At 43.2% G+C, this 17,108-nt stretch overlaps 1 protein-coding gene across 3 annotated transcripts in view; it reads left to right on the top strand.

Moving 5' to 3' along the window:
• Nucleotides 1–2,578: 2,578 nt before the first annotated feature.
• UBTD2 (ubiquitin domain containing 2) overlaps nucleotides 2,579–17,108 on the top strand; it is a 69,480-nt gene continuing 54,950 nt past the window's right edge. The window contains exons 1-2 of one of the 3 annotated variants that reach the window (XM_072756590.1): nucleotides 2,673–2,812; nucleotides 12,171–12,344. Coding sequence is in view for 1 of the 3 variants with exons in the window: in XM_072756589.1 (XP_072612690.1) it covers nucleotides 2,743–2,812 (70 nt within the window). In the remaining 2 variants the exon portion in view is untranslated. Of the gene's footprint in view, nucleotides 2,817–12,170; nucleotides 12,345–17,108 lie in introns of all 3 variants that reach the window. The other 2 variants (XM_072756591.1, XM_072756589.1) reach the window with 2 other exon arrangements.

Consider the following 17,108-nt stretch of genomic DNA (forward strand, 5'->3'; position numbering starts at 1 on the left):
GACGGCTTTTTGAGTTCGTGTTTTCATTTTCTTCAGATATAAATCCCCAGATCTATAAAAATAGATCAATGCTCTATTTTTAACCTTTTGAGGAACCTCCATACTGTTGTCCATAGTGGCTACACCAATTTGAATCATACACTTTAAACTGGTGAAATATATGGTATATGAATTATATCTCAATAAACACATTACTAAAAAATAAAGAAGCACATACACACACATATACACAGGATCACAAAGAAGGCACAGTTTCTATACAAGGTCTTAAGTGGATTGAGCCATGCAGTAAGTAGGTGATGCTAGACATGAAGTAGAGGAGAGTTAATAAAGAGCCCCCACAGAGTTTAGAGCATTGTTATTGGCCCAGTTTTACAGGTTAAGGAAATTGAGCTGTATAGAAATTTAAGGTTCTACAGCTAGCACAGAATGGAAGCCAGATTCCAACCCAGGAAGTTGATAGCGGAGCTGGGGCCCTTAACTGCCACTTTATTCTGTCTCCTGGGAACTTGTGATTCTGCTCTAAGATAAAGGCAAGGTGGAGAACACCCATAACTGAAAATCTCCCAATGACATGGCTCTCTTCCTAGGGCAACCCCTCAGTGCTCATCAGAGTCATCTGATCATCTGTTTTAACAGACATTGTGGAAGTCTTGGTTTCTGTAATTTCTAGAGCAAATTTCAGGAGAAAGCAATCTCTTTGAAGATATTCAACATGCAGCTTCTCTCCTTCAGGGAAGTGATGAAGTGATGTCTATCTGCCAATGTCTATCTACTCAGCTGAGAATGATCAAATAGAAGAGGGCTTTGTGACGCAGTACCTGAATGTCAGAGCAACCTCTGAAAACTCATAAATACATGGTCCCACGTAAGCTTTTTTGAATTTTCATGACTACCCAGGACAACAATAATTTGTCAGTATAAATTTAATATAGCAGATTTCTATTTCTCACAAGACATTTCTGTGCTTTTATAGAAGTATAGGATTTTGTTTGTCAAACCCTCATTTTTATATGACTACCAAATAAATACAAGGACGGAAACCTTTCTCTGCATTTTGGACTATTTCTGTTAGATACCCATGTGTGGGACAATCCCAAGTCAAAGGTCACCAACATTTTTAAGGTTCTTGATCCTTGTTTCCAAGTTACTTTGCAAAAAGACTGAACCAATTTACACTCCCACCAGCAGTGTATGAAAATATATTTAAATGCAAATTCCAAGCTGCAGAGAGAGTCTCTTTCTTAGGTATCTCACTTAAAAAAAAAAAAATTTTTTTTTTTTTAATGCTAAGCAAAAGCCGACCCAGGATGTTAAAAAAAGAAAGTCTGATATAAAAATGGAGTGGATAGTTAAAACAGCTTGGGCAGAAATAAGCTTTATAAAGGCCCAAGCAGGCTGATAAAAATTTTAAGGCATCCTAGCAGAACACAATTCTGAAGGGACCATTAAGGATTTGGCTTAGGTTAAGATAGCGACCGCCAAGAATGTCGGGCGTGGTCCATGTACTAAATTCCAGTTTAGAAAAAGCAGGGTATTTTATTTTCTTGTACTTCATTTTGTTCTAAAGGCGGTTTAAGATACCTAAAGGGAGGTTCTTGAGAAGTAGCGTTGTGTCTGAAGAATCAATCTCGCGAAGATGCCATGAACCCACGGCCTCAGAACTACGGTCAGCGCTTATCTCTGCTACACGGAATGCCTCGCCTCGGTAATCGGAGTGCGGCTGGCAACCACAATGACCGCCTCTCCGTCTGTCTAATAATGGGGCACAGTGATTTGGGGGGGGGGGGGCTTGGGAGCGGGGCAAACCCGGCGAGCGCAGGCTCGGCGTTCCAGCCCACCGAATCCTAGAACCCCAAAGGTGCTCAACCGCCAGGCTGGACGCCCCGCCCGCCCCCGCCCCCGCCCGCCCCCGCCCGCCGCTCGGGGTGCAGCCCGGACCTCGCCCGCGGGGCTTCTGTTACTACTTCTCTGCGCCCCCTCCGACCCGCTTCCACTAGAAAGAGAAAGGCTGACGCCCGAGCAGGAGCCAGAAACTCGATTTCACCCCCTCCACTTCTCCTTTCCCACTTTGGTCCCTCCTTTCCTGCCTCCTCCCCGCTCTCCCCTTCCTTCTCTTCTCTCCTCGCCGCCTCTCCCGGCCTCGGCCCCCGGACGGATCCCCGCTTCGCCCCCGCGCCCCCGCCGCCCCAGCCCTGCGCTCGCGGCCCCAGCCCGCAGCCAATCAGCGCGCGGCCTCCCGCGGCCCCGCCCCCCGGTCGTTCCGGGCGGGCCCGCGGAGCCCAGGCCGCGGGTGCGGAGGGCGGCGCCGCGGGGCGGGGGCCGATGGGGCCTGGCGGACGGGCGGCGCCGGCGCGGGGCTCGCCTGGACGCGGGGGTGCGGGGCCGTGAGCGGGCGGGGCGAGGCGAGGCGGGCGCTGCGGCCCGCCCGGGATGGGCCAGCCCCGGCCTGGCGGGGCCGAGCCGGAGGCCAGGGCGGCGCGCGGGCCCGGCCTGCCGGGCGGGCGGCCCGGGGGCTGAGGTAGAAGTGGGCGCGGAGGAAGGGGCCGAGCCAAGGCGGTGGGTGGAGCGGCGAGGGGGCGGAGGCTGGGCCGCGGCGGGCGAGCGGAGCGGCGCGCCTGTCCGGGGCTCGGCGGCGGCGGCGGCGGCGGCGGCTGAGGCGGCTGAGGCGGCGGCGGAGGCTGAGGCGGCGGCCGGCCGGACGGGCGCCCGGAGGTGGCGGACGAGGCGCCGGGGGCCCCCATGGGCGGGTGTGTGGGCGCCCAGCACGACTCCTCGGGCAGCCTCAACGAGAACTCGGAGGGCACCGGAGGTAGGTGAGCGCCAGGGGGCAGCCTCGGCCCCCCATTGTTCCCGGCCAGGCCCGGCCACCTGTCCCGGCCCCCGCGGGCCCGCGGGCCGCGCGGCCGGGGCCCCCGCGCCCCTTTGTCATCCCGTCCTGCGCGTCACGCCCCGCGCTCCGCTTCCGGCCGGCCCGCGGGCCTCGGGGGCGCCCCCTGCCCTCCCGGCCCCGGAGGAAAGTCCTTCGCTCGCCGGGGACGTAGCCCTCGGCCTCTCGGCCGCTCCGCCTGGGCTCGGGAAACTCGGGCTGGAAACTGCCTTTCTCGGCCACCCCACTCCCTCTCCACCCCGTTTAATTATTCAGGAGCAGGATGGCGGCGCTGGGGTTGCAGAAAAGCGCACGGGTGGGGGCGGGGAGGGGAGGGGAGGGGGGGAGCGAGCCCTCGGCATTCCCTCCGACGGGCCCCGCCACATCCCTGGTTCGGCGGAGCTGGCCGGTCTCAGCTTTCCTGAGTTTCAGATGACAGCTGCCCTGGTTGGTTCCAGTTTGGCCATTTAAACCCGCAAGTTTCTGGAGCCTGGCTGGGGACGTCTCGAGTGGCCACACGCGTTATTTTAGGGAGCGGCGGGGAAACAGTCCGCCCGAGGAAGACGTGGCTGCCCGCTGGGGCGTGGGGCGTCGGGCGTGCGGCCCGCCGGCCGTCGGGGGCTCGTGCGGCTCCCCCCGGCCCTACGGACGGCAGGATGGGTAGGGCCGAAGTAGGGATGGGGAGCGCGACCCGGCCCAGGAGGATCGGGCTCTCAAAGTTTCCCCTAGCGCGGAACGCGCTGGAACGCGCTGCGCCGAGGGGAGCCGCGGAGCCCCGGCGGCCTTGCGGCGCGGCGCGGCGCGGCGGCGCGGTCCTAGAGCTGGCTGTGCCTGCCTTGGGCGATCTTTGGCCGAGTCCACGCCAGCTCGTGTGGAGGGCAGAACGAACGTTACAGTGAACGAAGAAACAGCCAGGAATAGCAGAGATGACGGTGTTGGCTTTGTGCCAGCCTTCTGTTAGATGTCCCAGAATGTGGAGCATATTTATAACTTCCTAAACTAAGTTGTTTGCGGATGAAAGGGTTTACAGCTTTTTCTTAAACTCGCTTTCGACCAGTTGCTTTCCCTCTCACTTGAGTTCCATCTGTAAACTGAATACACCTAACATTTGGCTGATGGATGTCGTGAGTTACGTGGTGCTGTGGCTTGCCACTTCGTTAAAATCCGTGGGTTTCCTGCAGGGCTAAATCCTGGGCACACGGTGGGAGAGTTCAGGGCAGCGTGTCTTGAAACCGACTTGTCCCCGAAAACGCTATTTAGTAGTGCATTTACTTGGTGGCACGTTAGCAGTGAGCTCCTCGGTGACCACAAAGCAGGAGATAGAAGGGGCATGATTTACAACCGGCTCTGGGGTAAGGTTAAATTGGCCGTCACCGTGATTCTTCCTGCAGTGGAGGTGATCACTAATGATACCAAAATGTAATGGTACTAGCTGTAGGTAGTGTTTAGTTTCAATTTAATTTTTTTTTTTTTGCACTCATTTAAAAATTATAGTAAACATTTTTCTCTTCTTGGTAATGAACTTGAACCAATTTATTTAAGACTTTTGGTGATGTGACCTATGACCAGCCCTGCATTAGGAGCATGGGCCTTTAAAAGCATGAAGTGTCTTAGCTTTTGGTAATTTATTACTAGTGGTGTCTAGTTAGATAGCCATAGTATCAGTTTCCTTGAGAACTGAGTTCTCTGGACTTTAAACTTCGCTATCTTCCCAAGGTAAAGTTTAGAAAAAAGAACACCAACTACCAAACCTCTTTATTTTCTCCTGAAGAGAAAGTATGGGCCTCTTGTAACTGGGGTCGAGGAAGGAGTTGCATAGGATAAAATGATTATTTCTGGAATTTAATTATGGAGGCCTTTATTCATCATTATTGTCACGATAGTTAAGAGTTGATTGTGGTTTAAAGGAATTAGCTCAGGTGAGTGGTTAACACATTAAATAGTTTTTGTTTTTTATGGTAGGTTTTTGTTGTGAAGAGAAAAACTAATTTTCCTAAGGGTTTTGACACAGATCATTTGCTTTTCAAACATAATGGTTTATAGTTCTAAACTGGACGTTTGGGTTATGAAAAATTCTTTTATCAACATGAAGTAAAAAGTCTTCTGATGCTTTTCATGACAGTTTTAATTACATTCACGGTGTAATGTTGAAAATCACCATTTTAGATGAGTTTGTTTCGAGTATCAGCTGGCCTTAGTAAAAAATGACTTTTAAAAAAAACTTTTTGGCCATTTGAGATACCGTAGTTTCTCTTTCCCCCTGGATCTAAGCCTTTTGCGTATGAATGCAAGTTAATTTCACACATGAGAAAAACTTCCTTACTTGTTTGAAGGAATTTGGGAAATTTTTGCAAAAGACGGTAGAATACAGATATTGCTTAATTCACATGATAAGATTTGTGTTCTATGTTATTTTGGAATCATTTGTAGTATCTTCCTTTGGCACACCTTGCCTAGAATTGTTTTTGAGTTTCAGCTAGTTTGACCATTTTTTAAACACTTAATATTATTCATCAAGACAAATATATACATTATAGGAGATTATTTTATCCATTCACTCCAAGCTTCCATGATGCTAGAACATTTTTTAGACAACATATTCTGTATGGTTCTCTGCCTTATTATGATGACATTGTGATGCTGGGGTTGGAACTCAGGACCTCTAGACAAGGCCTTATTTAGTCCATGGCATTAGCTAAGGAATTAAATCTCATGATTTTTAAAAATAAGTATATAGGGAAAAAACAATAAAAGGAAGTTAGTTGAAGACAGCCAACCAGCTTTTCTTATTTTGTTCACCTTTTTAATGAATGTAATGATGTAGAAAGTAGGTTCTCACTTTCTGGGTGTATCATTTATTCTGCACGTTCAGTGGTAGCCCAAGAGGACCAACCCTTGGTAGTCACAAGTTTCCAGGTTTATAGCAGGGTAACTGCTGGGCATTCATTTCTTTGTTTCAGAATGTCTTAATATCATGGAGTTCTTCTGGGTATCCATTTATAGCAGCCTTGTAGACTACCTACTTGATGAGTAACAGTGTTTTGTGTTTTTTTTTTTTTTTTAAGATTTTATTTATTCATGAGAGAGACACAAACACACAGAGGTAGAGACACAGGCAGAGGGAGAAGCAGGCTCCATGCAGGGAGCCAGACGTGGGACTTGATCCCCTGTCTCCAGGGTCACGCCCTGGGCTGAAGGCGGCGCTAAACCGTTGAGCCACCCGGGCTGCCCGGAACCGTGGTTTTTAAATTATAACTACCATTTATCCAGTATTTATTATGTAACAAGTGTTTGTGCTAAGTGATTGTTTTCTCATTTAGTCTTCAACTCTGAGAGGTGAGTAATATGTCTCTAGTTTATGGATAGAGTGAAGCTGGATGAAATTAACTTGTTTTAACAATCCCATAGCTGGGTAGCCCTGGTGGTGCAGCGGTTTAGTGCCACCTGCAGCCCCGGGGTGTGATCCTGGAGACCCGGGATCGAGTCCCACATCGGGCTTCCTGCATGGAGCCTGCTTCTCCCTCTGCCTGTGTCTCTGCTTCTCTCTCGCTCTCTCTGAATGAATAAATAAATAAATCTTAAAAAAAAAAAAAAAAACCCATAGCTTACAAATGGCAGTCAGAACTTGAACTCAGGGCCATAATAAAAAAAATGTTAGTTTCTCTTTTTTTTCTAGTTTCATTTTTTTAACTTGTGGTAAAATACATATAAAATTTGGGCCATTTTAACCATTTTTATGTGTACAATTCAGTGCCATTAATTACACTCACAGTATGCAACCATCACCACTATGTATTTCCAAAATTTTTCATCTCTCCAGACAAACCCTGGATCCATGAAACAATATCTCTGCTCCTTCTTTCCCAATCCCCGGTAACTTCTAAGTTTACGTTTTGTTTCTATGAATTTATGAAGTCTAGATATTTCATATAAGTGGAATCATACAATGTTTATCCTTTTGTTTATGCTGTATTTCACGTAGCATAACATCTTCAGGTTAATCCTGTGGTAGCAAGTATCAGTACCTCATTTTTATAGCTGAATACTATTCCATTCTATGTATATACTACATTTTGTTTATTCTTCTACTGATGGACATTTGGGTTGTTCTCACTTTTGGTTATTGTGATTCAGTGGCTATGAACTTTGGTGTACAAAGAGTTGTTTGAATGTCTATTTTTTATTCTTTTGGATATAACATACCAGGAGTGGAATTGCTAGGTTATATGGTAATTCTTACTGGGTTATATGGTTTACCTTTTTGAGGAACTTGTAAGCGTTTATAAACCATAATATCTTCATTGTTTTACATTCCTGCCAGCAACAAAGGTTTCAGTTTCTCTGTATCTTCACCAACACTTGTTCTCTCCCATTTTAAAAATTATAGTCATTGTAGTTGACCTGAAGTGGTATTTCACTGTGGTTTGGGTTTGCATTTCCCTAATGACTGGTAATGTTGAGCATCTTTTAATTAAAGTGCTTTTTGAACATTTGTTTATCTTTGGAGAAATGTCTATTTAACTCCTTTGCCTATTTTTTAATTGAGTTTTGGGTTTTTTGTTGTTCTCTTGTGGGAGGTCTTTATATATTCTGTATATTAAACCCTTATCAGATGGATGATTTGCAAATATTTTCTCCCATTTTGGGGTTGTCTTTAAATTTTTTTTCTTTTTCTTTTTAAATATTTTATTTTTCAGGGACACCTGGGTGACTTAGTTAAGCATCTGACCCTTGATTTCAGCTCAAGTCACGATCTCACGGTTATAAGATCAAGTCCTGCATCAGGCTCCATGCTTGGCACGGAGTCTGCTTATCCCTCCACCTCTTTCTCTTCCCTCTGTGCGCTCGCTCTCTCTCCCTCTCTCAAATAAATAAATAAATAAAATCTTAAAAAAAAAAAGATTTTAATTTTTTTAGCAATCTCTACACCTAATGTGGGTCTTGAACTTAGCACCCTGAGAGCAAGAGTCATTTTAATGAAGTCCAGTTTATTTTTTCGTTTGCTGACTGGGCTTCTAGTTTTTGTTTTAAATGTATATGTAATCCTTCACTGATGGAGAAAGAATAAATCTATAACCAATAATTCACAAGCTTAACTTAACATTTGCTTTCTTAACTATGAATAGAAAGCTGTTTTATTTTCTGTCTTACGTGATGAAAAGGTTGATTAGCAGTGAATGGTTTTTCTAAAGTTGACAAAAGTAATCTATAAACCTACTTCAGCTCTTAAGAGATGATTGTTATGTTTTCTGCAGAAGCATTTTACAATCAACAGGCATTGAGTACCCACAATATGCCCAACATTGGGTTGGTTACTGTTGTTCCAAAAAAGGAATCATGATCTTATTTCTTGAGTATGTCAAAATCCTTTTTAAGGAAAGGATACTAAAATATGCACACATGAAAAAATTATAAAACATTATGTAAACAGATAAATATACCACAGGATAAACTGTGCAGGCGCTAAGGGAATAAAAGAAAGCCGTGATCTGAGCTGCTCAAAGCTTTGCAGTAACCTGGGCGTGCGTGCCTGCGTTAGAAATACAGAAAATCAGGCCCCACCCATGACCTAGTAAATCAGAATCTGCATTTTAATAAGAATTTCAAATGGTTCCTAGCATGTTAAAGCTTGAGAAGCACTGGTACAGGATTAATTACAGCAGAGAAGAGACTAAAGGGAGGAACCCATTAAGAAAAAAATGGCATGAGTTGGTAATTTATTGGATATAGGGATACATAAAAGAAAGTAAAACACATAGTTCCTGACTTATGGCTCAACTTATGATTTTTCGATCTTATAATTTTATGATGGTGCAAAGTGATACATACACATTTAGTAGAAACCGTACTTCAAAGTTTAAATTTAGATCTTTTCTGTGGCTGATGATAGGTAGTAGGCTACTCTCTTGTGATGCCAAGCTGCAGCTCCCAGTCAGCCATGCAGTCAGGGCATGTGAGGGTAAGCAACAGATAGGCTTATCATTCTGTTTAAAATTTATTTTATCCAATAAATTTTATGATATTTGACACTTGATTATAAAATAGGCTTTATGGGGATCCCTGGGTGGCGCAGCAGTTTGGTGCCTGCCTTTGGCCCAGGGCGCGATCCTGGAGATCAGGATCGAATCCCACATCAGGCTCCCGGTGCATGGAGCCTGCTTCTCCCTCTGCCTGTGTCTCTGCCTCTCTCTCTTTCTCTCTGTATGACTATCATAAATAAAAAAAAAAAAAAATAGGCTTTATGTTAGATGATTTTGACCAACTGTAAGCTAATGTTAAATGTTCTGAGCACATTTAAGGTAGACTAGGCTAAGCTGTGATGTTCTGTAGGGTAGTTGTATTATGCATTTTCAACTTATAGTTTTCGATTTATGATGGGTTTATTGGGATGTAACTCCATCATAAATTGAGGAAAATCTGTAATCCCATATTTGTGAATCTGAGTGACCAGAAATATTGAGATGACTTGGTAGGTTTTGGGGACTAAGAACTATCTGGGGCAAGCTCTAGTTTGCCTTTCAGTATGTTAAGGATTAACTGACAGAATTTTTAAGTTGGGACATCATGTAGGTTGGTGCAGAAATTCAGATATAGAACTCCTAGATGTTCAGATTATGAATGTGGATTTTGGAGTCAGCTGGGGGAGTTGACTGAAGGAATAAAAATAAATGATTGCTGATAAGTTAGTGAAAAGGGGAGGAAGGTACTAAGAACTGAGTCATGAAAATTCCAGATGGTGGAGAAATGAGGTGATCACCTCTAATCAGGACCTGACCATAGTAGGTGCTGAGTATACTGAATTTTGTTAAATTACTGGGAAACATGGGAAATCAAGTCTGCCTGTGAAACACAGATCATTCCTAAAATTTCAGAAAATAATTTGGTTTGTTAACTACTCATTCTAGTGTTGTGTTGGAGAAATTCTACCTGTAGTTCGTTACATCGAAACTCAAAGATAGACTTCGGAGCATTCAGCCCTAGAATCTACCAATAGCCCTTTTGAGATTGGTGTATGTTAGAACAAACACATTTCTCTCTAGAAACTTTTTCTTTCTTCACCAAGAATATCATTCATATTTCTTCCTTACATATTTTCAGTGTCCCATATATTCTTTTTTTTTTAAGATTTTATTTATTTATTCATAGAGAGAGAGGCAGAGACACAGGCAGAGGGAGAAGCAGGCTCCATGTAGAGAGCCCGACGTGGGACTCGATCCAGGGTCTCCAGGATCACACCCTGGGCTGCAGACAGTGCTAAACCGCTGTGCCACCGGGGCTGCCCTGTCCCATATATTTTATACACCATCTGACTAGGTTGTTTTCTGAATTTTCTTATGCTTCTACTCTTAGGGCTGTGTCTGTAATTAAAAATGAAGCAGAATTAAGCATGAGGAGGACTGAAGATTTAGTCTGGGCTTATCCCAAGAGTGACAGTAGAAGTAAAAATTTTTCATATTTCCTGGGTTGGTAGCTCCGAGGCTTTGTAAGTAGGATGTATATAAAATTTTATACCTATTGGAGAGACACATACTGTGAAATAAGAGGCATTTACCTTTAAAAAAAAAAGATTTGAGAGAGAGAATGGGGGGATCAGTCAGAGGGGGATAGTATCTCCAGCAGAGACTCCCTTTTAAGCAAGGATCCTGATGCAGAGCTAGATCCCACCACTCTGAGATCATGACCTGAGCTGAAATCAAGAGTCTGATTTTCGACCCACTGAGCCACTCAGGTGCCCCAGGAGGCATTTACTTGATGTAAAGTAGAGGGTGCTTGATTTTAGCAGGAGGAATATAGTTGTGGTGAGAGACCAAAAGGACAATAGGCGGCAAGAAAGTCTAAGTTGGAAATCCAGTGGAACTTTGGATACGTAGGTTATGAGAAATGAATTTAGGTAAAGGATGCTCCAGTAGGAAAATACTGAGATATGGAGACTCCTCTTTGGGAAGAGATTTAAGCACTTGAGTTTATATTAAAAATTGACATGGGATGTTGTAGCCCCTACCTAATAAGCTACCTTCCACTGGGCTAGTCCCATTTTGTTTTCAATTTTCTAGCAAATAAAGGATTGACATTTTTTCTAGTCAAGATTATCTTGGAATGTATGTTGGAACAGCATTTTAAAATTTCTCTTTAATTTTTTTTTTCATTTTTAAAGATTTTTGCTGGCAGCCTGGGTGGCTTAGCGGTTTAGCACTGCCTTCAGCCCAGGGCGTGATCCTTGAGACCTGGGATCGAGTCCCTCGTCGGGCTCCCTGCATGGAGCCTGCTTCTCCCTCTGCCTGTGTCTCTGCCTCTCTGTGTCTCTCATGAATAAATAAAATAAAATCTTTAAAAAAAAAGATTATTGCTATGTAGAGTGTAGATTCTTGCTATGTAGGGTGGCTCAGTCATTTAAGCGTCTACTTTCAGCTCAAGTCATGATCCCAGTGTCCTGGGGTCGAGCCCTGCATCGGGCTCCCTGTCCAGCAGGGAGTAGGCAGGCAGGGGTGGGGTCTGCTTCTTTCTCCCTCTGCCCCTCTGCCCTGCTTGTGTTCTCGATCTCGCAAATAAATAAATACAATCTTTTTTTTTAAAAAAAAGATTCTCGCAAAAAAATAAAAAAATAAAGATTCTTGTTATGGATATAAAATGGGCTGTTTTATTCATCTCATTTTACTTAGGAATCAGTTGCAAGTACTATATACTTTGAATAGAATCTATAAGACATTAGAAGTGGGGACGCCTGCGTGCCTCAGTGGTTGAGTGCCTGCCTTTGGCTCAGGTCATGATCCTGGGGTCCTGGGATGGAGTCCCACATCAGGCTCCCTGTGGAGCCTGCTTCTCCCTCTGCCTATGTCTCTGCCTCTCTCTCTGTGTCTCTCATGAATAAATAAAAAAAAAAAAATAGAAGTGATGAGAATCTTCATTCTTCTGATTTTTGATAGCCCTAGTCTATAACGCTGATGTTTCTTATGTAAAAATTTTAATCCATCAAAATCCATCTGGATTTTGTTTTTAAATTTATCTGATTTTTTTTTTTTTTTTTTTACTGTAAATGCAAAGCTTTGACAGCACCTTGCTAGTAGTACTATACCCAGGTGAGTCTTCTGATAAGAATAATTATTGAGTGTTAATCACTTGTAATAAGGAACTTTTGCCGTTATATTAATAGTTATCTCTCTTGTGTCTCTGGACCAAAACAACATTCTTCTCTTATTGCAAGAAAGCAATAGGTTTATTTCATTAAACAACATGATCATATTAATTGGGCATGGTGATCAATTTGCTGATTTAGTGATTTTCTCATTTTTCCTTACTGCAGACCAGCTGAATGGTTTATCTTCATTTGGTGGACCATTGCACCTGATTCTTCCCGCCGCCCCTCACCATCCCTACCCAGCTTTCTGCTTCTGCTTATCGGGCATACTAGGCTACCAGCAAGCTCCTCATGATTCACTGGTAGTTCAAGGACCATAGGTTGAGACTTTACTAACGCGTATGTACTTAAAGATGCATGTGTGTTGGTCAAGAACAATCAGCATGTATTCACCTTGCATCGGCTACTTTGACTTGCAGTCAGCAAAAATCAAGTTTGTTTTTGAATATATTCCATGTATTGAGTGGAGAGGTTGAATATTGCTGAATATACATTGGATGTTGTAAATGCCATTTTTTGCATGTTTGCAATAAAACTTTTAGGTATTTCCATTATAACTCTCTTTTCAGAAATGGAATTTCTGTTGAAATTTAGATGTCTAAAGAAAAAGATATTTATATATTTAAAAATTTTTTTATTTGATAGGACCAGAGAGCACAAGCCAGGAGGTGGGGGGAGGGCAGAAGGAGAGGGAGAAGCAGGCTCCCCACTAAGCAGGGATCCTGATGTGGAACTCAATCCCAGGACCCTGGGATCATGACCTGAGTCGAAGGCAGACGTTTAACCAACTGAGCCACTCAAGCACCCAGAAAAAAAGAAATCCTAATGTGTAAAAGTCATTTTAAGTGAATTTTACTTGAGTGTGAGTGAGGTCTTTTTTTTTTTTTTTAAGATTTTATTTTATTTATTCATGAGACACACAGAGAGAAAGAGGCAGAGACACAGGCAGAGGGAGAAGCAGGCTCCATGCAGGGAGCCTGATGTGGGACTCGATCCTGGGTTTCCAGGTTCACACCCCAGGATGAGGGTGGCACTAAACCGCTGAGCCACCGGGGCTGCCTGTGAGTGAGGTCTTAATACACATTTCTCTAAGACTTCACTAAGTAAGGAGTCAGTGACTTTTGGACTCTTCTGATTAAGTCCTCACAGGAAACCCTTCAGATAATTTTTTTGTGTTTATTGAAATTGGCTCCTAGGCATAATAAGCAGGAGCATACTTCTTTGTATCAGTTCAGACAGTTTCCATGCTTGTCGACTATGTGACAAGAGTATCAAAGGGGCACAGTAGCAGTCCAGATCACTTAGTTTTGCTTTATGATATAAACTATCACTTTTAACTCAGGGCAATACTATTTTTTAGATGGGTTGATGATTGTTCCTGAACTTTTAAAAATAGACAACCTCCATTGTTTCTAACTGCCAGCACTCTAAGCTAAACCATAAGTAGAGATATAAATAAGGCCTCCTTTGTGATGTCAAGTAGATTATGATTCTTCCTCTAAGGGAGAAACCATATATTTAATTAGGAAAAGTTTTAAAGGCTTCTATAACATGAAAAAAGTATTATGGAAGTTCATGGAGTAGTGAGGAGCAGGGTCAGAAAACTTTACTGAAGAGGTGGCATAAGTAGTTGGTCTTGAAAGAGGAGTAGATGGAGAAAAAGCAAAAGGTCATTCTGTATGCAAATTACTTGTATAGAAATATGAAAAAACTGGCATTTTGGGGGGACTGGCAAGAAGTTTGTGATGGGGATAGGTGAAATACGAGGTTATTAAGTGGTGGTGTCAGATTTTTGGAAGGCTTAATTGCCACAATTAATAGACCAAATTGGGAGATAATACATAGGTGATACTATTTAAGTGGGTTTTTTTGTTTTTTGTTTTTTGTGTGTACCTAGCAAACTCGTTCCCATTTAATGTTGCATCTGAGGTTATTTTCTATAAAATTCTGATGTACTAAGTTGTTATGATCTTTAACAGATTTTCATTTGTAATTTTAAAAAGTTATATTGTCACATATTAAGCATAAGAAATGTCTTTAGCTTTTTACATGCACATAGGGCACCTGGCTGGCTCAGTCAGAAGAGCATGTAGCTCTTATTCTTGGGGTCGTGAGTTCAAGCCCCACATTGGATATAAAGATTACTTTTTTTTTAATAAAGATTACTTTTTAAAAAAAGAGTCTTTTTTACATGCACATGTATGTATTTGTCCCAGATCAGTTTTTGTCTCTTGGGTCCTAGTTTTCTGGCGCATGGAAAGAGTTTATGCTAAGATTTTGCAGACCTGCCTGAGTTTTAGTCTCTTCAGAAAAGGCCTGCATTACTTTTTTTTTTTTTTTCAGATTTTATTTATTTATTCATGAGAGACAGAGAGAGAGAGAGGCAGAGACACAGGCAGAGGGAGAAGCAGGCTCCCACAGTGGAGCCCAATCAGGACTCGATCCGAGGTCTCCAGGATCACACCCCAGGCCGAAGGCACCGCTAAACCACTGGGCCACGGGGGCTGCTCTAGCTCTGGTAATTGGGCTCAGTTTCTTTTCTTTTCTTTTCTTTTTTTTTTTTTTTTTTAAGATTTTGTTTATTTATTCATGAGAGACACAGAGAGGGAGAAACAGGCCCCTGTGGGGAGCCTGATGTGGGACTTGAATCCAGGACCCCCGGATCACAACCTGAGCCAAAGACATGCTCAACCACTAAGCCAGCCAGGTGCCCCTAAGGCTCAGTTTCTTACATTGTTGGAAGAAGAGCATGGATTAGATCATCTTTGTCAAGATTACATCTAATTCTTTTTTAAAACATTTTTTAATGACAATTTTCAAGCATATTGAAAATGGAAAGACTAACACAACAAATATTTGAATACACATTAGATTGAATAATGTGGGGATCCCTGGGTGGCGCAGCGGTTTGGCGCCTGCCTTTGGCCCAGGGCACGATCCTGGAGACCCGGGATCGAATCCCACTTCGGGCTCCCGGTGCATGGAATGGAGCCTACTTCTCCCTCTGCCTGTGTCTCTGCCTTTCTCTCTGTGTGTGACTATCATAAATAAATAAAAATAAAAAAAATAGATTGAACAATATGTGTATATGTGTGTCTGCGCTTAGCAGAGTACAGATATGACACTTCAGTATGCAAATACCATTATTACTCCTAAGAATAGGAACTATTCCCTAAGATCTAGTCCATAATCAGAATCTACCAGTTGTCCCAAAAATGTCATTTATAGCTGTTTTTAAATTACTTATTATTTATTTGAGGGCACAAGGGGGCAGAGGGAGAATGAGAAGCAGGGCTTAGGGCAGCCCGGGTGGCTCAGCGGTTTAGTGCCGCTTTCAGCTCAGGGCCTGATCCTGGAGACCCCAGATCGAGTCCTGCATTGGGCTTCCCTCTGCCTGTGTCTCTGCTTCTCTCTCTCTCTCTCATGAATAAATAAAATCTTAAAAAGAGAGAGAGAGAGAGAGAGAGAGAGAGAGAGAGAGAAGCAGGGCTTGATCCCAGGACTCTGAGATCATGACCTAAGCAAAAGGCAGATGTTTAACAAACTGAGCCACCCAGGTGTCCCTTTTGTAGCTAATTTTTTCAAATTGGGATCTATTCAGCACTTAGACATTACATTTTTTGGTGTTTTTTTAAAGTCTAGATAGCTCCTCCTCTTTTCTTCCCTATAACATTGGTACTTTGAAGCATATTGTGGAATGTACCACATTCTGGATTTGTCTCGATTGTTTCCCTATGGTTTCATTTAGTATATTTCTCTGGCCTCTGTATTTTCTTTAACCTATTAATTAGGGGGTACCTGGGTGGCTAAGTGGTTGAGCGTCTGCCTTTGGCTCAGGTTGTGATTCTGGGTCTAGGGATTGAGCCCTGCATCAGGCTCCCTGTGAGGAGCCTACTTCTCCCTCTCCTATGTCTCTGCCTCTCTCTCTGTGTCTCGTGAATAACTAAATAAAATCTTTTTTTTTATTTTTTTTATTTATGTATGATAGTCACACAGAGAGAGAGAGGCAGAGAGACAGGCAGAGGGAGAAGCAGGCTCCATGCACCGGGAGCCCGATGTGGGATTCGATCCCGGGTCTCCAGGATCGCGCCCTGGGCCAAAGGCAGGTGCTAAACTGCTGCGCCACCCAGGGATCCCTCTTTTCTGATAACTTCTAACAATGGAATAATCTTTCATTACTTAATAAATCTGAACCATTTTTTCATTCCCAGCCAGAAATAATCTTGCCATCCTCTGAATTTCCACAGTACTATTCTTATAGTACTTAACTCTTCTTCTGTTTTGGGGGAGGTTTAGTCTCTCTCCCCCCACCCCTTCCCCTGTCATTTTTCCTCTAACTTTATTGGAGAATGAATAATTGACAAATATAATTGTATATATTTATTTCCCCCCATTTATTTATTTCACATATAGTGTATTACTCATTTCAGAGGTAGAGTTCAGTGATTTATCACTTGTATAATGCCCATCACCCGGTTATCCCATCCTCCTACCCTCTTCTCCTCCAGCAACCCTCAGTTTGTTTCCTCTGATAAGAGTCTCTTATGGTTTGTCTCCCTCTCTGATTTCATCTTGTTTTATTATTCCCTCCCTTCCCCAGTGCTCCTCTGTTTTGTTTCTTAAATCCCACATGAGTGAAATCATGTGATAATTTTCTTTCTCTGATTGACTTATTTTGCTTAGCATAACCCCTCTAATTCTATCCATGTCCTTGCAAATGGCAAGGTTTCATTTTTTATGGCTGAGTAATATTCTGTGTATATATACATACACATGTATATGTGTATATGTATATACCACATCTTTATTCATCATCTGTTGATGAACATCTGAGCTCTTTCTGTAGTTTGACTATTGTGGGTGTTGCTATAAACATTGGGGTGCAGGTTCCCCTTTGGATCACTACATTTGTATCTTTGGGGTAAATACCTAGTAGTGCAATTGCTGGGTCATAGGGTAGCTCTATTTTCATCTTTGAGGAACCTCCGTACTGATTTCCTGAGTGGTTGTACAGCTTGCATTCCCACCTACAATGTAAGAGGGTTCCCCTTTCTCATCCTTGCTAACATCTGTCGTTTCCTGATTTGTTAATTTTAGCCATTC

Source organism: Vulpes vulpes, chromosome 4, assembly GCF_048418805.1.
Source record: "Vulpes vulpes isolate BD-2025 chromosome 4, VulVul3, whole genome shotgun sequence".
Classification (NCBI taxonomy): Eukaryota; Metazoa; Chordata; class Mammalia; order Carnivora; family Canidae; genus Vulpes; species Vulpes vulpes.